A 22,688-nucleotide genomic window follows, 5' to 3' on the forward strand; every position below is an offset into this window, starting at 1 on the left:
CAAAGTCAAAAGACAAAGCACCCTCAGCCAAACCGGCTAAAACGGTGCCACCTGTCTCTACAGGAAAATCAAAAGCAGCTTCTACAGGAAGCCATAAATCAGCCGCTACAAGGCTTTCTACAGGAAGTCCTGAGAAAGGAAAACAAAAGGAGAAGACAGCCGAAATCCTTGCAAGGGAGGCAGCAGCTGTGCTGGCCACCCTTAGTACCCCTCCCAAGCCGAAGGAAAAACGAAAGAGGGAGATCCCTCTGTATTTCAAAGCCAGGAGAAGTGTGAGAATCAAAACAGGCAGGCCCCAACCTCCATCCAGCAGCCCAATTACCATAGAAGAAACCCCTACCTCGCCAAGGGAGAGGTCCCCCTCAAAATTATCAGTCACTTATGAGCGGGGGAGCCCGAAGACAACTGCCTAGAAGGAGAGAATGGACAGGTTGGCTTCAAAAACCCAGCTACAGGATGCTGAGGCCGTTCTACAGGAAACATTGGCCAGGCTCAAGGAGACCGAAAGAATGGAGGGAGAGGCAGCCACATCACCACTTAGGGAAGACGGAGTAGAGCCACCGAGGGAAGAAGAGGTAGAGCATATTCCGGAACCTAGCCCCCAGCCAAGCTTGAGCTCGTATTATAACTTTTTGGAGGCTGGAAAAATTATTCCATAGAAATTCACAGTGCCGCTTTTCTTTGTGTTGGAGGAAGAAAGAGTGAGAACCCACACGTGGATGAAGATAGCTAAATCTAAAGGAGTGGTAGATATAGGCCCCTTGGAGGAACAACTCAAGGAGGCACGAAGAGAATTAGCTATGACCAAACACGTGGGAAACTGCCAGTGGGTATTCCTACAGGAAGAGAATGAGAAACTCAAACTGCAGCTACAGGAATAGAGGAAAGAAAGGGGCACATCATCAGGGGACACTATAGCAGAACCTCAAGGCAAAGAAGGACTGCAAGTTGGTCTTGGGGAGCTAACCTCGCATCTACAGGAAAGGGAACTGCAAGCACAAATCGAGATACAAGCTCTCAAACAGCAGTTGCAGCAAAAAGAGGCACAACTAGCCTGCATGGCCAGTTGGGCCATGGATGCTCTACAATGTAGAAAACCGGACAAATCTTATGGCCTATACCTACGGGACCAGTGGCTGCAATTCCAAATTAATGCATTGGCACAGAGGGGTATCTCCCAAATCCAAGACCCCCATCAGTTCATAGAGTTATGCAATAGCAGTTCATCAGAGGACAAGGCCAAGCTATCGGAGTTCTATCTCCATAATTTGGCCCTTCCTAATGTGACTTCATGGGATCCCAACACAGTCGTAGGAGATATGCAGTTGATGGCATTTGCCTCATGGTTGAACCATGAAGAAAAGAGAGCAGCAGAGGTCAAAGAGGTCATGAACCGAGAGTTACATGAGCCACTGCTGATTAGAGCAGAGCCAGGGGACCCCACTGCATTGATATCGGCCCACCAACACTTAGCCACCAACTCTCAAGCTTTATTTAAATACATGGATCAGCAGGCTCAGGCTATAGCACATTTCGAGGATATGGAGCGACTATTAGGGGACAACTATGTTCATGCTTGCACCCACCGATGGAACACATTGTCCCACAGCCTCAAAATCAGGGAATATCACACTCCAACTCGAATGAGGGAAGCTCTAGTACGGGTGCCCCTCTACAAGAAGTCCATACAGAACCTCCAAGCCAGCTGGATTGGCCTCAAGCTAAGCCCACCTTTGCTTTTAGGATTGATGGAAGGCAGCACAGAAAAAGAAGAGCATAAGCAGTGGGAAGAGGTGGAAAGGAAGGCTGGGTTCCATGCCAGTGAGGAGGATACTACTTCAGAAGCCTGGGATGTGAGAGTGGCGGTGAAAGCAATGAAGGACGAGGAGCTGGATTAGTTGCTCAGGGATGAGCAATCATTTTAGCTGGGGGGTGATGATGAGCCCCAAATTTGGTAACATTTTGGGCTCATTTGGCCTAACTACCCTTGCTCAATCCTTCATTTTTCATAACTTATGCATCATTTTTTTGTATGTTTATGTCATTTGTACGAATAAGGGCAGTCACTATTCCTAGGTGGCTAACACGTGCTCATTTCAGGTTTTTTGACACATGTTGGAGCAAAACCGAGCAGATAAGGGCTAGGAGACAGCCAAGATGGGGTTGAGGATTCGTAGGAGGGTTGTCCACGGCATTAAATAGCCTTCCTCAGGATCTTCACCCCCAACTCCGAGCTCCAAAAGCCACCACAACCGGATCTAGAAGGCAGCCAAACAGATTTTGTGGAAGCAGCTGTTCACTCCCAGTTTGGTCAGCCAAGTCCCATAGATTTAGGAGGCCAGCTTGGGGCCTCGTGATGTATAAATGATAAGGCTTCAGCCTTCGAAAAGGACTTTTGAAAAACTGTTGCACATTCTGCACTACGGGCTGCCAGCTCTGTTTTTGCTCTTTTGTAGCCATCATTGGCATACCTCTTGACTTATGATTATTATTTTTTAATGAGAAGCAGTCAGATTTGATCTCAGCTCTGAGTTTCTAGAGGAGCCATAGCTCTCGGGGTTGGGCCCAACCTGAGAGCCTAGGGCCTCCTTCTTTGTATTGATATCTTTTCTTTCAGCATTATGATTTTCTTTACATGCATGTGAAACACAGTTTGTTGAGTTAGATTTCGTGGTGTGGTTAAGTAGGTCATTGTTAAAAGATAGAGTTGCTTCAGATGTCTAGAATAGAGTAAAGAGATAAGAATTGATAAGAGTTCCAGAAAAGGGTTGCCTGCACTCTCATTTTCACCTCTTTCTAGGGGCTGGAATTGCAGACAGTGCTACCCAACAAAAACACTAGTTTGCGTACTCATGCAATCTTTGGTGCAATGTTTTCATTTGTAAAAGTTATCCATGCGCTCAGACCTCTTGGAATGTTTCTTTGCTTCAGTACCATACATGGTTCTCTTTAGAAATAACGTTGCTGGTCATTGGTTTCATTAACAGTTAGGATAAATTAGTAATATTTTGATTATGTGCAGGACGTAGATGATTTGGTTCAATTTACACTGTGCAGTGCATCTCCAACACTCTCTTGTCCATCTAAGCTTTGTCCAGGCCAACTGCTCATCTCCAAATTAGATCCCTCGTCTCACAACTACTCTTCTGCCCACGTCGCCCTACCTTCTTGGCTTTCCATTCCCTCTACCCTTTTTAGACAAGCTAGCCTTCCACACCCTCTCATCACTTCATCTCTCCATCACTAAGTCATTACAAATCCTTATCCTACCTCCCTATCCATCCATGCATCCTCTTCCACTCATCCATCACCCAAAATCCAATCGTAGGACATCCTGTAGGAACTTTTGAACATCCTGTAGAAATTCTGAAACATCCTGTAGAACCCCTGCAGGCTTCCGGTAGAAGCTCATAAACGCAGTTTCTTGGCAGCCAAACTTTGTGAAACTCTCTGGAAGGATGTTAGGGACTCCTTAGACCCTCTCTGAACCTTCCTGACCTCTTCCAAGCATCTCTCCTCCGTGGTCCGCCTTTGCACAGTAAGAAGCCAGTTGCAAGCACATGCATGATAATTATAAATAAGTTATTCAAAAATACAAAAAGATGTTTTCTTCAGGTAGAAGTAGTCTAGACACATGCATCTTACCTTCATAGAAGTAATGGCATCTCTTTCAGTAGTTTGCATTCCCATCTTTGCATCAGTAGGACTAGCTGGTAGAATTAGGGTTTGCTAGGGTTTGCGTTTCTTTTTAGCTTTCAGTTTCTTCCCGCAAGTAGATTAGCTTCCTTTGAGTTAGCTTTCGTCCATCAGTTAAAAAGCTTCTTCTAAGAGCTCATAGAAGTTGGCTTAAGCCCCTAGCGGACTTGTGCCAGCTGACCAAGTGACAGCTGCGGCAAGAGCTAGTACTTGTGCATACAGCACCGTCGCTTCCAAGTTTGTTACGAACTACCGGGTTGATAAAATTAAAGAAGGAAGTTCCAGGAGTTGTAGCATTTTTGCTACAATACTGGAGCCCACCAAGGGCTAGGGCTTCTGCTCTGTTATTGGAAGTGTGGCCAAGACCCCACTCATAAGACAAGATGTTATCCCCATTAACATTAAATATAACTCCTCCCACCCCTGCTACCCCGGGATTCGACTTTAAGGCCCCATCGAAACAGAGATAATGCCTATTGCTGTTTTTAAGCCAAACTGTAAATTCTTCCTCTTTTAGCCTGATCTTCCAGTTAGGGGAAACATTGTTGTTTCTGTTGTTAGCAATGTTGCCCATCTGATTGCTGGTGTTTTTGTCTAACAGGTTTCCAATGAAAATGTGTTCTTCTATGCTAAGTTCACTGACATTTGTACTTCTTAGATTCTTAACTGAGATGATCTCGAGGGAAAGACTCCTTGCCTTGGTGCAAAGACTTCTAACAGTCGAATCCTTGTCCTTAAAAACCTTCCGATTTCGTGCCAGCCAAATATTCCATAGCATATTGTGGGGAAGAATATCCCAGACTCTCTTCACTATGTTATTTTTCTTGTGCTGCCAGGGGTAGTTTTTTTTCCATTTGTAAAGAATTTCTCCTATGGTGTTTTGGGTGTTCCATGGGATTTGATTGTTATGAGATAAGTTCCTCCAGTAGTCAATGGAAAAAGAGCATTCAATAAAGAGATGATGCATTGATTCTTCAGCAGCTAAGCAGTTAGGATAGCGAGAGGGACCATTGATTCCCCTCTTTTGCAAATTTTCGGCCGTAAGGACTTTCCCTTTGAGGAGGGTCCAGAGAAAAAAAATAATTTTTGGGATTGCCTCGGATATCCAAACCAACTTCCAGTGATTCCAACTTGGCATGGGGTAGCTGATGTTGCAAATGTAATGGTGAGCAGCTTGGATGGTGTAAGAGGATCCAGATGGGTCCCAACGAAACCCATCAAGATCGTTCTTTTTTACAGGGGCTATACTGTGCAAATGGGATTGAAAGGCAGAAATACTTGTGTTAAGGCCATTGGGTATGGCTGGGAAGGCCCAACCTGACCAAAGAAGGGTGTGAGGATCCCATTGAGAGATCTGGTCCAGGAAATGTATGCCTGTTCTTTCAAAAAAAGAAAGGATAGGGTGTACTCCCCAATGTTTGTTTATTGGCTGCTGACCCATGATTCTGTTAGCTCCAATGTTGATGCTTGCACCTCCCTTGGGGATTTTTGAAGTATTTTGAGCGATTAGAGGAATTGATCTATTGCATAATCGCCAAATTTTGGAGGAGTCTCTATTGGGAATATCTCGATCAAGAAGCTGCTGTCTAGGAAAATTAAGATATTTAATTTCCAGAACTTTTTTCCACCAGGCTGGGAGTCCAGTAATGAGTCTCCAGACAATTTTTCCTCCAAAGGCTAAATTGAGAAATTTAGGAGATCTAATTCCAAGACCTCCTCGGTCTTGGGGCTGGATCACTTGCTTCCAATTAATCAAGTTGAATTTCTTTTTATCATTTTTCCCCCCCTGCCGTAGGAATTGGTGGAGGACGATTTCCATTTTGTAGTGGAAGGAGGCTGGAGCTTGAAGAAGAGAAAAAAGATATAGGGGGAGAGAAGATATACCTGAATTAAGAAGAGTGAGGTGACTGGTTGGGTTGAACCAAATGGATCCCCACTGTTGCACTTTTCTTTTCATTTTGTCAACTACAATGTCCCAGACTTCTGCTCTCAAAGGTCCAGCACTTGCAGGCATGCCCAAGTAAGAGAAGTGGGTCCAATCATACTTGCATGTGACTCCAAAGATGTTGGAAATATTGTGAAGCACCTGTACTGATGTGTTCCAACCATATATGCAACTTTTCAAATGATTTACCATTCCACCAGAGTAGCTCATTTATTTGTCTAGGAGAGATTTGAAGCGCTTGGCTATTGTAGTGGAGGCCCCTCCAATCAACAGGGTGTCATTGGAAAAATGTGAATGATTTATGTTCTTGACCTCGTCCCCAAATTTTATTCCTGTGATTAATCCAACCCTCCGGTTGAAGTCCAATGCCCTACTGAAGGATTCAACCACTAAAATAAAAAGATAGGGTGAGAGAGGGAAACCTTGTCGGAGGCCTCTGGAGGATTGGAAAGCTTCTCCAGGTCTACCATTTATAAGAGGGGAGATCCATGGCCCCGAAATGCAGGTTCGAATGAGGTTGAGAAAGCGGTCATCAAATCCCATCTTCTTCAATGCTGCCAAAAGGAAGAAGTGTTTCACTCTGTCAAATGCATTAGCCAGATCAAGCTTGAGAATAAACCCTTTCTCGTTTCTGGTTTGACTCGAATGGATGGCTTCTTGCACAAGTAAAATGGAATCAGTTATTTGTCTGTTGGCTAAGAATCCCCCTTGATTTTCGGAAATGAGGGAGGGAAGCAAAGGCTTTAGGCGAGTAGCAATGATTTTTGTCAGGATTTTATAGGAGGAGTTACAGAGTGATATGGGCCTGAAACGAGCAAAGGAAGATGGCCTATTTTCTTTGGGGATGAGTGCTAGATGAGTGGCATTGGTATATCCTCCTATTTTGCCTTTTCGTTGGATCCAATTGAGCATTTTTGTCAAGTCATTTTTAATAATTCCCCAGAATGCTCGATAAAAGCAAATGGGAAATCCATCCGGTCCTGGGGCTTTATCAGGGTGAAGAGTCCAGATTGATCTCCTGATTTCCTCCTCATCTATCTCCTTGCTTAAGCTATCATTCATTTCCTTGCTTATCCTTGTTGGGAGATGCTGCAATAGGTCTATATAATCCTCTACTTCCTTTGTTTCAGTTAGCAGGTCCCGATAGTGATCTGTAGCAGCTCTTGGAATGGCCTCCGAGTGCTTTGTCTATCACCTTCAGCATCTAGGATGGAGCTTACATTATTCCTTATCTTTTTGGCTGTCGTTTGTTTGTGAAAAAAGGCAGAGTTCTTGTCACCCCCTTGCAACCATAATTGCCTCGATTTGAGCCTCCATTTTGATTCCTCTTCTATGTTAACTCGGTATAGCTGTAAGTAGAGTTCATTTTCCTGCTGTTTGTTCTCTTGGGAAAGGCCATTTTCCTCTATTGCTCTTTGAATACTCTCCAGATTATTCTTAATTCCTTTTTTTACCTTCTCTGGTTCTTGATACTTTTTTTTAGCCCATTCTTTTATGGCTTGTTTTGTTTTCCGTAATTTTGTTTCCCAAATTAAACCGGGAGATCCTTCCACGTGCTGGATCCAAGAGCTATATACAATTCCTGCAACTGCTAGTATATCATTCTAGAGGGAACTATATCTAAATGGGATGGGCCCAAGGGGTCTATGATTTTCCAGCGTTAGAGTTATTGGGAAGTGATCGGAGGCAGAGCACATTAGAATGTTAGCATATCCAACGGAGAAAGCAGAGAGAAGTGTAACATTGATGAGAATTCTGTCCAACTGCTCCATGGTGTTACCAGCACCCATCCTGCGGTTGTTCCATGTGTATCTACGGCTTTTTGGAGGGACTTCCATAAGATCATGCTCCTGCATGATATTTTCCAATTGTATTCTGTATGGATCAGGTGTAAAACTGCCTCCCCTTTTCTCATTGGCGTGGAGGATTAAATTGAAGTCACCTCCTAGAATAATGTTAGTGTTTTCTTCTGCGTCTAGACTGTCTTTTAGATCATGCCAACAACTCTCCTTATCTATGCAGTGATTCGACACATAGATGTTGTAGATGATAATGGCTTGCTGATCTGCTTTATTTTCCAGAGTTGTTTTGATCCAGTGTTGATTTATTATTTCCGAAATACAGTTCCATTTACCTTGATTCCAAATTGTTGCTACTCCTCCTGAGGCTCCTCTTGACTCACTAATGCTTCCTCTATACTGTCTTTGCTGCTCAATGACTTTACTCATTTCCTTGTGGTTTTGTTTTGTTTCTTGTAACATAATAATTCCTGGCTTCTAAAAAATGATAAGATTCCTTAGGGTTGCTACCTTAGAGGGGTGCCCAAGTCCCCTGATGTTCCAAGATAAAATTTTCCTCATTGGATATGTGGTCTGTGGGGAGGTGCTTGCCCCCCTTGGTCCTTGCTGATTGCTTCTTTGTCATACTGTCCCAGGATATAAGTTTCTATGGGTGACTGCATTCCCATTGCTATGTCCTTTTGTGCGTTCTCATCCCTATGCTTCTTGGCAGATTTCTTGCCTGGGCCTCGTTTCTTGGAGGGTTCACTAAAACCCCTGTGTTCTTTGGATGAGCTTCTAGTAATTCTGTTTAGGGGAGGATCAAGAAGAGGCTGAGAGGAAATAATAAGAGGCAATGAAAATTCGATAGATTCTTGGCATTGGCTTTTAGGGAGAGGGGGCTCCTGGGGATCAGGGGGGGAGAGGATTCAGAAGGGGTTAGATGAGGGGAGGGTCAAAGGACGGGAGAGGGGAGGTGGCTTAGAGGGAGCAAGGGAGGAAGGAGTGGGATGAGCTGCAAAAGAGGTCGAATGGCCAGTGTCAAGGGGAGCTTTTACTGAAGAGACCGTTTTCTTTTTTTTAACCATTTCCCATTGTTCTTCTTGTGATCCATTTTCTAAATCAATAAGCTTAGTGCATCTATTGGCAAAGTGGCCATATTCGTGACATACCTTACACTTAAAGGGGATCTGCTCGTAATCCAGTTGCTATATGTGGTTCCAGTCGTCCACTTTAAGCTTGATGGCTTCCGGGAGGCCTTTGCCGAGGTCCACTTCAACATAGATCCGCGCACAGGCTTGCATGTTTTCTTTTGGTTCACTGCGGTCAATATATTTGCTGATTGCATTCTCGATGGTGCGAACCGATTCATCTCCCCAACAATGAAGAGGGAGGTGAGGGAGCCGAACCCAGGCTGGGATTACACTAGGCACATCCAGATCTGGATCGAAATTTGGGGTCCATTTATTGAGATGCAGGCCCCTTGAGCCCATGAAATAGGACCCATTTCTGAAGATTAAATCATTATCTTCTTTAGTTTCAAAGTGGAAGGTGAAGTACCATTTCCTACAGAATCTGATGGAGATTTTCCCTTGTATTTTGTCGGACGAGTTCCTTTCAACCCATCTTTAAACAGTTTTTGGAGATGGCCAGAGGCCTGTGAATTGACCTATAAGTCCTCTTTCTGCCAGGGACAAGGCAGCCATGCATGGAAGAACTGGGGGCAGGCTGACCTCCTGAAGAACATCTAGCTTTTTGATGAATTTCGAAATTGCTAGTCGGGGGCGGTGTGGGGGCAACGATTTAATCAATGTCGAAAAGGCTGCTGAGGATCGATCTCCTCCGGTGGAGCTTCTGGAGGGGCCATGAAGGGAGGCCTAAGCTCAGTCTCCTGCACTGTGATCGCCTAGGTCAGTCGCACGGCTGCAGCTCGAGCGCCAATTTTTTTTTTTTTAATTATGTTTTTAATATAAAATTTGATTCATTATAAAAACAAAATTCAAAATTTTGAACCAATTATATAGCATTAAATTTCTTTAAAATTATCTATATATATATATATATATATATATATATATATATATAAAAAACAATAAAGCATCAACTAAATTTATTATTTCAATTTCAAGATATATATATTTTTATAGATTTTATTAAAAATACAAAGTGAAAATATTGATGACCAGGATATATATATATATATATATATATATATATATATATATATATATATATATATATTATAATTTTTAAAAATTATTATAATTTTTTTTCCTTTAAAATAAGAAAAGATTTCGAACAAACTTTATAAAATTTAAATTTTAGAAATTTTATAATTTAAAATTATATTATTTTAATAAAATTAATTAAAACTAATTAAACATAAACTAAATTTAGTATTCCAATTTTAGGTTATATTCTTTAGTGGATTTAAAAATATATATATTAAGTGAAAATATTGATAGCCAAGATATACATATTGAAAATATGTAAAACATTCTCAAATTCAGAGAAACCTAGAACATATAAAGAAAAATAGAATTTTTCTTTGTCTTAGCTTTTATGTCTTTTCAAGTAGTAACATAGTACACAAAGGAATTAAAAATTAATGGAATGAATATTTTAATTCCAATGAAAAAAAATATTAATATATATAAATAAGAATAATAATATTTGCTTTAATTGACAATAAAATTATTAATAAAAAATAAAATTTGAAAATTCTATTCATTTTAACAATATTAAAGATATTAGTATTAATATTCTTAATATAAAGTGCATTAATATTAACATTAATAATATTTACATTTTAATTATTTTAATCAAATGTGTTCAAATATTACTAATACTATCCATCATTCTTACTCATAGCCAACTATGGTTGAATGTTGCATTGTGACAAGGATTGTCTCACCATGAAAATAAACCATGTTTATTTTAGTGTTTGTAATATTTATATTCGGGTTTACCAATGTTTGATTTATAATATTAGTCCCTTGGATTTAATATTATTCCCTTGGGTTCATAGTCCTTTGGGGTTTTAGTATTAATCCCTTGGGTTTATGTTTCCCTTGGGTTCATAATATCAATCCCTTGAGTTTATTATTAACTTGGCTTTATAATATCAATCATGGTCAACCACAGTCAACCATAACCAACCATGGTCAACTGTGGTCAATGATGGTCTGATCTCACATTATGACAAAAATTGTCTCCACTTAGGGTTTATATACCTTGGGTTTATAATATTAGTCCCTTGGGTTTAATATTATTCCCTTAGGTTCATAATCCCTTGGGTTTATTGTTCCTTTGGGTTTATAATATCAATCACTTGGGTTTATTATTCCCCGATCGACCATGGTTTATTATGATGTCAACCATGGTCAACCACCGTACAACATGGAATTGTGATAAGGATTGTCTCAATATTACAATATATGATGGTCAATCATGTTTACTTTAGTGTTTATAATATTTATCTTAGGGTTTATATACGTTGGGTTTATAATATTAGCCCCTTAGGTTTAATATTATTCCCTTGGGTTCATAATCCCTTGGGGTATTAGTAATAATCCCTTGGGTTTATAATATCAATCCCTTGACAATGGTCAACCATTGTCAATCATAGCCAACCATGATTGAATGTCACATTGTTACAAGGATTGTCTCACTATGAAAATAAACCATGTTTATTTTAGTGTTTGTAATATTAATATTTGGGTTTACCAATGTTTGGTTTATAATATTAGTCCCTTGGGTTTAATATTATTCCCTTGGGTTCATAGTCCCTTGGGGTTTTAGTATTAATCCCTTGGGTTTATAATATCAATCATGGTCAACCATAACCAACCAGGGTCAACTGTGGTGAATGATGGTTTGATCTCGCATTATGACAAAAATTGTCTCCACTTAGGGTTTATAATATTAGTCCCTTGAGTTTATTGCTCATCTGGGTTTATAATATCAATCACTTGGGTTTATTATTCCCCGGTCAACCATGGTTTATTATGATGTCAACCATGGTCAACCATAGTCCAACATGGAATTGTGATAAGGATTGTCTCAATATTACAATAAATGAATGTTAATCATGTTTATTTTAGTGTTTATAATATTTATCTTAGGGTTTATATATGTTGGGTTTATAATATTAGTCCCTTGGGTATAATATTATTCCCTTGGGCTCATAGTCCCTTGGGGTTTTAGTATTAATCCCTTGGGTTTATTATTAACTTGGATTTATAATATCAATCATGGTCAACCATGGTCAACCATAACCAACCATGGTCAACCATAACCAACCATGGTTAGTTGTCATCAATGATGGTTCGATCTCGCATTATGACAAAAATTGTCTCCACTTAAGGTTTATATGCCTTGGGTTTATAATATTAGTCCCTTCCGTTTAATATTATTCCCTTAGGTTCGTAATCCCTTGGGCTTTTATTATTAATCCCTTGGGTTTATTTTTCCTTTGGGTTTATAATATAAATTTCTTGGGTTTATTATTCCCCAATAAGCCATGGTTTATTATGATGTCAACCATGATCCAACATGGAATTGTGATAAGGATTGTCTCAATATGACAATCAATGATGGTCAATCATGTTTATTTTAGTATTTATAATATTTATCTTAGGGTTTATATACATTTGGTTTATAATATAGTCCCTTGAGTTTTATATTGGGTTTATAATATAGTCCCTTGTGTTTTATATTATTCCCTTGGATTCATAATCCCTTGGGGTTTTAGTATTAATCCCTTGGGTTTATTATTCCTTTGGTTTTATAGTATCAATCCCTTGGATTTATTATTCCCTTAGGTTTATAATATCAATCATGGTTAGCCTTTGTCAATCATAGCCAACCATGGTTGAATGTCTCATTGTGACAAGGATTGGCTCACCATGAAAATAAACCATGTTTATTTTAGTGTTTATAATATTTATATTAGGGTTTACCAATGTTGGGTTTATAATATTAGTCCATTGGGTTTAATATTATTTCCTTGGGTTCATAATCCCTTAGGGTTTTATTATTAATCTCTTGGGTTTATGCTTCCCTTGGGTTCATAATATCAACCCCTTGGGTTTACTATTAACTTGGGTTTATAATATCAATCACAGTCAACCATGGTCAACAATAACCAACAATGGTCAACTGTCTTCAATCATGGTTCGATCTCGCATTATGACAAAATTTGTCTCCATATAAAAATCATTCACAATCATGGACAATCATGGTCAACCATGTTCAAACCATATGGATATGCAAATCAACCATGGTCAACCATGGTCCAACGTTGTGTTCTGACAAATATTGTCTCGATATGAAAATCAATCATGGTCAACCATGGCTAACCATGGTCGAAAGTTGCATTGTGACAACGATTGTCTCTATATGTAAATAAAAAATGGTCAACCATGGTCAACCATGTTTATTTTAGGGGGCTTCCCCCTTCAGTATTGAAATTACTAGCTACTACTCATATTTTCTCAATTTTGAAATAACGTAATTACATATATAATATAATATCTCTTTGTATACTATATTATTCTATTTTCGTTACCTCACCCTTGATTGATTTCTTCCCCTCAAAGAGCTATGTGAAGGCAAGGTTGATAAGCCTACTCCATAAAAATGATCCTACTCGGTGAAATCAATCACCTCGATCTCCCCTTTCAATGGATGGAAGAATGTGATTTTTTTATCGAAGGGGTTGACCCCTTTCTTCCAAGGAGTGAGTGGATAGCCTGCTCCCAATGCTACACATAGCTGGTTCGAGCTCTCTTATTTATATTTTAAGAACCCTCCCTCCCTTTGCTTCTTTCGAAAGTGTGTAAGAGACCGTTGGTAGAGTTCTGGGCCAGACTATAGTAGGCAGGGTAGTTAGAGGCTTAATTGCACTTTATTGGGGCACGAAAATGTGCTTAGGTGCCACTTTTAATACTTCGAAGGTTGGACCAGGGGCATTTGAACTCGATTTATTTCTTCGAGATGAGTCATCTCCTATAATTGGATCCGTATCAGCATTTCAATCTGGAACTATAGGATCTTAACTTACCCCATGGAATATTGTGGTTATACTTGTATAGAGACTCGTTTCATTTTGTGCATGCTCCCACCTTTACCATTGCACCTACCTATTCTCCCATTGCCTCTGGTTCTATAAAAATAAGATCAATGAGTATTCCCAGCTTGTGGTAATTTCCAATGTTTCCATCCATTTGAGATGTAGTTATAGTGGTAGCTTTTATTACCCAACAAGTAGGGTCAAAACCCATTAGCTAAAGCAGTAGGGTCAAAACCCATTAGCTAAAGCTCATAATGCCATCTCCTTCCCTTCCTTGGCTCATAGTCGAAGTTATTCAACGTTTAAATTGGTCGAAGTTTCATTGGGAGCTAGTGAGACCTCATTGGGCTCTTCTTTGCGCTTTCTTTCACACTTCAGCACCATTAGCTTTCGCTCTTTCTTTCCACCACCATTCCCTTTCAGGTTAGGTGGAAGAGTAACCTTCCATCTCGTTGAGTGTTCATTAGCAGCTATGACCTCTAGTGAATAACAACATTTGAACCATTAGATTTTGCTCTATCAAGGTTCCCTTCCCATTGAACCATTAGTCTGGTAGTAGATGGGGATGGAAATAGTTGATTGGTGGAAATATTATATTGCTCATATTGGTATTAATGGATTGGGTTGTTATTAGATTGGGAAGGTCTTAGTTGATGGTCCTTGTGAAATAGTATATGGGGAGTATATTGGGATTCAAATAGTTGATGGGATGGAACTAGTATAGTGGGATTGGAGATAGTATAGTGGTAACCGTACCATTATAATCATGACATGGTGGTATAAATGATATGGTTGAAACGATCTATTGGTAGAAACCCCACTGCTTACAACTTCCTCAAGGTGAGGTTGATGGGTATGATCTTAGTTGATTTCCATAGTGAAATAGTACATTGGAAATAGATTCGTCACAGTATTATGTTCAGTGTTAAGTCGAACCATTGGCTTCAGATCCAACCTTTTTTTTGTCCAACCAACACAATGGCTCAAGATCTATCTGATAATGCTCTCCTTGTTGACCCCACCGTCAGAGGGAATTATCGGTCGACTATTGAACCCCCACTCCCCAACCACCTGCGCGGACTCGAGCAAGTTACGGATGGCTTTCCCATAGCCTCATTAAGTGTAGAAACGATATCCCTTTTGCCCCACTTCCTCATATAGTTGTATAAACAATATGGTAGAAATGAGATCTATTTCCCACGAACTTTCTCATGGTGGAAGTGTAGAAACGATATCCAACCCCGTGCCTTCATAAAGTGACAAATGCCTACCCTATCCCATAGTGTTTAGTCCAAGTATTCCCATAGTTCCGTATCGTTCAATTTGCCATGAGCTAAAGAGATTAGCTGGTGAAACTTCAACCATTAGCTCTATTATTTTTCTTAGTTGATTAGTTAGTGTAGTGTTATTTCACTTCGTGGGCTCTTAGTTTGATTAGTTTCCTTCTTAGTTCGCTTAGTTTCCTTAGAGTTAGCATATGAGCTTATGTTCTTATTGAGCTTAGTGGGGTTATCTTTGTTAGTTCTTTCAAATTAGCTAGTGTAATTTGTTTAGCAAGTTGAGTTTTCTTGGTGAGCTTGTTGAGCTTAGTGAGTTCTATTGGGAACTAGCCCAAAAAGCTTCCGTCCAAGAATATAGCTCAAGTAGGAGTTCGTAAGTAAGTAAATCATTCCCGTTAGCTCATTCATTCATTCATTTTTTTCATTTCTTATTATATACATTCTAATGCACCATTAGTTGTGTTAGTTTTTCTCATTCGTTTTCTTAGTTGGATTTGTTTCCTCTAGCGTTATCATTCCTTTCACATACACTATTGAGTTAGCTTATTTGGTTCTATTATCAATGAAAACCAATAGTTTAATAGCAACAATTATATTTCGTTTGTCCAATCAATTTTTTTTTTTTTTTTTTTTTTTTTTTTTTTTTTTTTTTTTTTTCCACTGGAAAAATCAGTAACTTTCATTTATATTAGAAAATTACATAAGCAGATGCCTTGGCATTACTGTATCAATCATACAAAATTCACCTCTCAAGGTGTTGTTCAGTGAGTAGTTGCAAAATGTGCTGTGTACATTCATATGTCTGGCTGTTCAGCCTATTCGCTATCACAAAAGGATTCTGTTTTATAAACAATATGGCATTGTTCCAAACATTTCGTCAAAATAGTCTCCATTATCTGTCAGCTATCGGGACTATTGTCCCTTTGTTCTCTCTGATCTATGTATGGCCTGTGGTAAAATTGGTGCTCTTCTGTTCCATTCTGCTCCACTATTAGCCAATCGCCTCTGGGAAGTGTCGAGGCCTCTTTGGATAATTTGTCAGCCTCGCTATTGTGTTCTCTGTAAATGTGTAAACAAGAGAAATGATCAAAAGCTGCTTTGAGAGTGAGTGCATCATGTAATATATTGCTGAGTGTGTGTGTATGACAAGTAGTGACATTGTTAATCCAGTTAACAACCACCATTGAATCCCCAAATATATTGATCTTTGTGTGTTGATGCGATAATGCAAAGTGTAGAAGATTGTGTATAGCAGAAAGCTCAGCAAAGTTATTTGATCCAATTCCGAAACCCATTTTTGCAAGATATCGATGATGCTCGTTTATGTGCAGGACAAATCCCCCTCCACACCCGGCTTGATTTGCTGCCCCGTCGAAAAAGGCCCACGGGGTGGATCTGTCGATATCGGGCATAGGCTGTATGGTTCTGGGTCTGGGTGGTGGCGGATCAGGTAGCTCCTGATAAGCAGCGATGATGGTGACTTCAATTCGGCTCCATGATAACGGTCGATCCTCGAATATTGCCCGATTCCGAGCAAGTTAGATATGCCATGTGGCCACAGGGGGGAGGTTTTGTAGTTTTGTGCCCGGATGACTGTGTGACCAGGTATCCCATGCGCTCTGTAGATCAAGTCCAGTCCAAAGGCCCGCTATGCCCAATTGATTACAGATATTTCTCCATAGGTTGTGTATAGCAGGGCAGTGAAGGAAAATATGATCTGTGTTTTCTGACGCACCCTTGCAGAACGAACACCATGTTGGGCCGTAGATGGCTCTGTGGGTAAGATGATCACCAGTGGGAACAATACCATTGAGGGCGCACCAGAAGAAGAGTTTGGAGCGGGGTGGAGCCTTGAGCTTCCAGATTGTTTGCCACCACGAGTGTATCTGATCAGGTGTTCTGTAGGATATGAGAGCTTTGTACCCATATTTTGGAGCATACATACCATGATCCGCGATGCACCAAATAAGTTCATCCGGCCCTTGTTTGATGCGGATGTGGGATTCAGTTAATGCCACAGTATATTGTTCCCATTCCTGATGCCATTGAAGAGGGAGTTCCAGTTGCTGGGCAGTTTTCCAAGCTTGGGAGAAGATGTCCGTGCGATGCTGATCGGCAATCTGAGCGAAATGCCGGATGTCCCGGGTTTGAAGATGAGTGATAAGCTCCCGATTTAGTATGTGTCTGCCCCCACTGTTGATCCATGGGTCCAAGCCAATCCTGCCCGTCAAACCATCATTTATTCACCAAGCTAGATTGTCCCGAATGAGGGGAAGGGAATCTATCAAGGCCTTCCAGACTGATGAACATCCCTTAGATGACCAGGATGGTAGTCGGGCCCAATCCAGAATACTTTGGGGCCATATGTATTTATGATAGGTTACCTGTGTCCACAGGTTTTGGTCAGTAAGCAAAGTCCATCCCATCTTGGCGGCCAATGCCTTGGCGAAATCAGGGAGGTCTTTGAGGCCCCATACTCCCCATTTTTTGGGCAGAGAGATTTTCTTCCAGCTGATCCAAGCAAATATTCTTTTGTCCTGACTCCCGTTCCAGACGTATCGATTGCACAGCTGCTGTAACCTTCCCAGGATATTCCTTGGAATCCAGGCTAGTGCCATCCAGAAAACCGGGGTAGCCTCTAGCACAAATTTAATGAGCACCAATCTGCCAGCCCTAGAGAGATATCTGTAGCTCCAGCCCATGAGTCATTTTTCCAATTTGGCCACCAGCCAGACCCAATCAGCTATCCTTTGGCAGGTTGGCTTCAGATTGAACCCCAGGTATTTGAGGCCTCTATCCAGAGGGTGGACCGAGTAAGGGAAAGCCTGAAGGGCTGTCCGAGTCTCCTGAACAGAGGTGCGAGCGCAAGTGATGGTAGATTTCATCTGATTAGGCTGCATACCAGTAGCTGCAGAAAAACGTTGCAGGATCTTTGTGAAGGTCCGAGTGTCACGTACACTTCCATCTAGAAGTATAAGGACATCGTCCACAAAAAGTAGATGAGTAAGATAGCATAGGTTGGTTATGCAAAGACCCCCAATGTCTACATCCTGCTTTGCAGAATCCATGAGGCGGCTGAGACCTTCCATGACCAAGAGGAAGAGAAGGGGTGATAGGGGGCACCCCTGTCTCAAACCCCTTTCAGAGTGGAAAAAAGTAGAGGCCGAGCCATTTATGAGGATACTGAAGGAAGGAGAGGTGATGCAGGCCATGATCCAAGTGATGAAGGCGTGTGGGAACCCCAGATGAATGAGGATCATTTTAAGATAGAGCCAGCTGACTCGGTCGAAGGCTTTGGAAAGGTCAATCTTGAGGAGGATGGCTTTAAGGTTCTTCGACCAAATGGAGTGTAGAGCTTCTTGAGCGAGTCTGATGGCCTCGTGGATCTGCCTAGATTCAAGAAATGCAAATTGCTGCGGGGCAATGGATCTGGAGAGGATGGGTCTAAGACGGTTTGCAATGGTCTTAGATATGATTTTATAGAGGCAGTTACACAACGAGATGGGCCGGTAGTCCTCAAAGGATGCCGGGGAGTCTGATTTGGGGATGAGAGCAATGAAAGTAGAATTGATAGCATGATATATGGATCCAGTAATCCGGCTCTCCTCGACCACCCGCAGCAGATCCTGCCCCAATACTTCGAAGAAGGCTAAGTAGAATTCAATGGTCCAACCATCCGGGCCAGGGCTTTTGTCTTTTTTGAACCATTTCAGCACTCCTTCGAGTTCCTCAGCTGTTACTGGGTCAGTTAAAGCCTCCACATCTTCTTCCTCCACGAATCTCGGGAAGTGGTTTGCCACATTAATGATATCAAGTAGGTTGGCTTCCCGGGGACTCTTGTATAGATTCCTGAAATGGGTGGTGCCCAGGTGAGCGAGCTTGTTAAAATTGTCTACAATGTCGCCATCCAGGGAGGGGAGCTTCCAGATTGTATTAGATACTTTCCTACTCTTTGCAAAGTTATGAAAAAACTTTGTGTTTTCATCCCCAGCTTGTATCCATAAAGCTCTACTCCTTAATCTAATGGATTCCTCTCTTTCTTTGAGGATCTTAGCTTTTTGATTTTCTAAGTCAATTATCCTGCATTTGTCAGCAGCTGAGATGAACCCCAATCCTCGGTCGTTGGTGAGTGAACTTAAATCAGCTTCAATTTGGGTGAGCTGTGCTGTTTCACGCTCCAATTTCTCCTTTGCCCACTGAATAGAAATATGCTTTATTTCTGAAAGGTTCCTGCAGAAACCTTTGGCAAGAGATTCATTGTCATTGATAGGGTGTGCCATCCAGTAATCCTTTATCAGCTTGATATATGATGGATCCTTCAGCCAGATGTGATTAAATTTGAAGGGTGCCTTGGGTTTCTTGGAAGGACCCTGAATCTCCAGGTAAATAGGATTATGATCCGATAGCCCCCCCGAGCCAACCCATTGTCTGTAGAGATGCAGACGCTGTAGGAGAGTCCCCTTTAGGAGAAATCTGTCAAGTCTGCGAGCAAGAGCAGCATCCCCAACTCGTCGATTCCTCCAAGTAGGAAGGAGACGCTGCATTGGAATATCCGTGAAATTTGATTGCTCCAGCAGATTGGTCATGTAATCAGTAATGGGGTCAATTTGTGCTTCCGAGCCCCAAGAATCCCTGAATCCCAAAGAGAAATTGAGGTCTCCTCCGATAATAACATGGTCTTCATTCATTAATGGGAGGTGTAGAATATGCTGCCAGAACGATTCTCTCTGGGAGTAGGGAGCATATACATTGACAATTCTGAGATCCATGCCGAGTTCAACAGAGAAAAAGTCCAAACCAATGAACCCTGCCCCCCCCAGGTCGAAATCATTTTGATGGAGTGAGGGTTGATTCCAATGGCTAGACCCCCAGATCGTCCCACAACATCATTGGCATAAAAGCTCCATCCAGGGGCCAAGGCTTGCAAGGCTCGAGTAATCTGGTCTGCTGTGCAGAGTGTCTCTTGAAGCATGATAATGTCTATAGGCTCAGTTTCAATGAGCCGCTTCATGGCTAGTTTCTTGGAGGAACTAGCCAGTCCTCTACAATTAAAGGATAGGCACTTCATGGGGGAACACCTCTCGGGGTGTGTCCTGCTCTAAGGACCCCGTCAATGGTCGATTGCCGGCCAGAAACCACCTCTGCCCCAGCTTGTTTAATGGCCTTTGAGAGATGGGATTTTCTCCCTCTGGTATTCAATACACCCCCTTCTGGAATAACAATGCCCAGACCAGAATGTCCGGCTGGAGTCTCTTTGGCAGGGTTCCTAGACCGTAGAAAATATGAGTGTGGAGGGGAAGACGGGCACGGGGAGGAGCAAGCCTCAGGGGAAGTAGTGGATATGATGGGATCAGTGTTGCAGATTAGAGGAGATGATGTTAATGTGCATTGAATCATGGAGGAATGTGAAGAGGGACCAATGACATGATTAACATCAAACGAAGAAAGTAAATGAGAGGTAAAAGAACCTGAGATCATACCCGCTTCTGCCGCCGAGCGAGCCCTGGTAATAGGAGGCGATGGACGCCGGAGTCCTGTATCGACCGCGGGAGCTGAAGCCGTAGGGGGCGGGCCTGCAGAGGGAGGGCGAGAAGTGTTGGGTGATGCCGTCCTGGTAGGAGTCGGGGTACTCTTCGGAGTGTCTTCAGCTTTCTTGTTGAGTGGGCAGTCCTTTGCAAGGTGCCCGACTTTATGGCATCGTCTGCAATGGAAGGGGACTCCTTCATAATCCAGTAACTGCACTCTGATACACCTTCCCCACTGGAGCGTGATCTGCTCCTCAAGTCCTTCACGGGTGTCCAGATGAACCAAAATCCACGCAAGTGTTCGATTCCCAGATTCCACATATGTGCGATCATAGTCCAAATAAGTCCCCAGGGCATTTCCAACCTTAATGAAAACTTCTTCAGCCCAGAATGGTAATGGAAGACCTGGGAGGCGAACCCAGATTGGTCCGGCACCGAGCTGCTCCCGCTCAGGGTCGAATAGGGGTTCCAGTGCTTGAGGAGGACCGGGGCCATTTCGATATGCCAGTATCGGCCCAATACCAGGTTAGTCTGACTTTCCTTGGAAAATTTAAGGGAGAACCATCCTCTGGGGAGGACATGGACCTCTGGTAGGTCAAAAAGCACTCCGCCCCAGATCTCCTTTACCCATAGATTGAGCCTCTGCCTCGAATATGTTCTACCCCTGACGTGCCCTACCAACACAGTGTTTGCAATGTCCATATAATCACCGAGCGGCTTCGATTCGTCGAATTTGATGGAGATGTCCCTTGTCGTAGACCTAACACACTTTGCCTTCTTTTTGCCGGAACGGGGAGCCGACGGATGATCCACCAGTGGATTTGTAATGCCTTCCCGGGATGGGGGATTTGTGGGGTGAATAACGACCGCAGGAGTTTCAAAGCAACCAGATGGGCGGACTCCCGAAACGGAGGGATGTGATGCAGGTGTAGCTGCCGGCGGGGGGAAAGGCACCAAAAGGAGGGGCGGAGCCTGCAGATCAAACGAGGGCGAGGGAGGCGTATGTGAGGCCAAGAACTGCAGAGAGCCCGGCGAGAGCGGAGGGACTTCAAATGGCGGAGATTCAATGGGATATGCTCCTGCGGATGATGGAATGGAGTGATAAACTGCGGGCGAGGCGGAGGACGGGTAAGGTGTGCGCGCAGGAACAGTTGAAGATGTGGAAGGCGTGAACTGTGAGCGAGGGGCAAAACTGGGATTCCCAAAAATAGCTTTGTCCGGCGAGGGATCCGCCGAGTAATCCACCGCTTCATGCTCCAAGTCATCCATAACTGTCACTTTGTCGGCGACCGAAAATGACAGGTGAAGAAATCGATGGGGATGCTGCAGCTGTAAGGTTCCTGAGCCGTGACCGCAACGGTTGTGACCTAGACGAGGAGTGCTATCGAACCCTAGCCGCTACGAACCGCAGAGAATGCGCGAGAAGAAACCCTAACCCAGTCCTTTGCGCGTGCGATCCATCCTCCCCTCTCTCCTATTGATGTTGATCTGTCCAATCAATTAGTTTCTTTCCTAGTCCTATTATAAATTAACACTAAACAATTTTTTTTATAAGCTAATAGTTTGATATCAATTCACACTATCCACTATAGCTAGCATTCTTTCAATATCTCTATTGGATGTGTTGTCAAAGGTAATATTTTGTTAGTAGTCCCAGTGTCCCGTACCGTTCATAGAAGGCAGGAGGTGAGCTAGTAGGATTGGAGTTTCATACCGTTCATTGAAGGTAGGAGGTAAGTGTTAGTTAATATAGTGCAATATGCGTTGAATATAGCCCATGTAGTGACAAAATATATTAAAGCTTCATTTGTGTATGCTCTAAGCAGCTTCTCTCCAGTAGTGTGTCAAGGTTCGAAGCGTCATTCCAAGTGACAAGGGTAAACGATGTAGCTTAGTGAAAATCATATTGCTTGGAATCCACATCAAGGTATAGGTGGTAACTTGGCATTATATATGAGCATATATCCATTTTGTTTTTCTCTCTTTGTTCCCCACGTCCTTATGGTTTTCAATCTATATGTTGTTGTCTGTTGTGTGTTAAGAAGGGGCAAGGGTAGATGCGTATGTCCAGTTCACACAGGGTAAAGTGTTAGATCTTTCCTGGGTAGGAGAATGTAAGAATGTGAAAGGTGTAATGTGTGTCAAGACCTCTATTCCCAAGCCTCTATCGAGTGTTAGCGGTCTTAATCCTAATAATGTGGGCAAGTGTTAGTGATCAATCACCAACATGTAGGCAAGTGACATGGATCAAATATCTGGACTCATGCATGTGTAAGCCGATGTACTTCCCATGGCCTAATGCAGAAAGTGACTAATCCCTGTCCCACGACCTTATGATAGATGTGTAAGCCTCACATAGTACTCCATAGACTCCTAACTAACTGCCTCACC

The 22,688-nt window shown here is 42.2% G+C and overlaps 1 protein-coding gene across 1 annotated transcript in view; it reads right to left on the minus strand.

Moving 5' to 3' along the window:
- Window positions 1-19,541, minus strand: part of LOC149225094 (uncharacterized) — a 53,646-nt gene extending 34,105 nt beyond the window's left edge. Inside the window, exon 1 of the mRNA XM_089388354.1 lies at window positions 18,478-19,541. Within this exon, the coding sequence (XP_089244480.1) occupies window positions 18,478-19,541 (1,064 nt within the window). The remainder of the gene's footprint in view (window positions 1-18,477) is intronic.
- Window positions 19,542-22,688: the final 3,147 nt, after the last annotated feature.

The sequence above is a fragment of the Pinus tabuliformis genome, chromosome Q (genome assembly GCF_031772625.1).
Source record: "Pinus tabuliformis cultivar Carrire ecotype Pingquan chromosome Q, CPIR1, whole genome shotgun sequence".
NCBI classification, from domain to species: Eukaryota; Viridiplantae; Streptophyta; class Pinopsida; order Pinales; family Pinaceae; genus Pinus; species Pinus tabuliformis.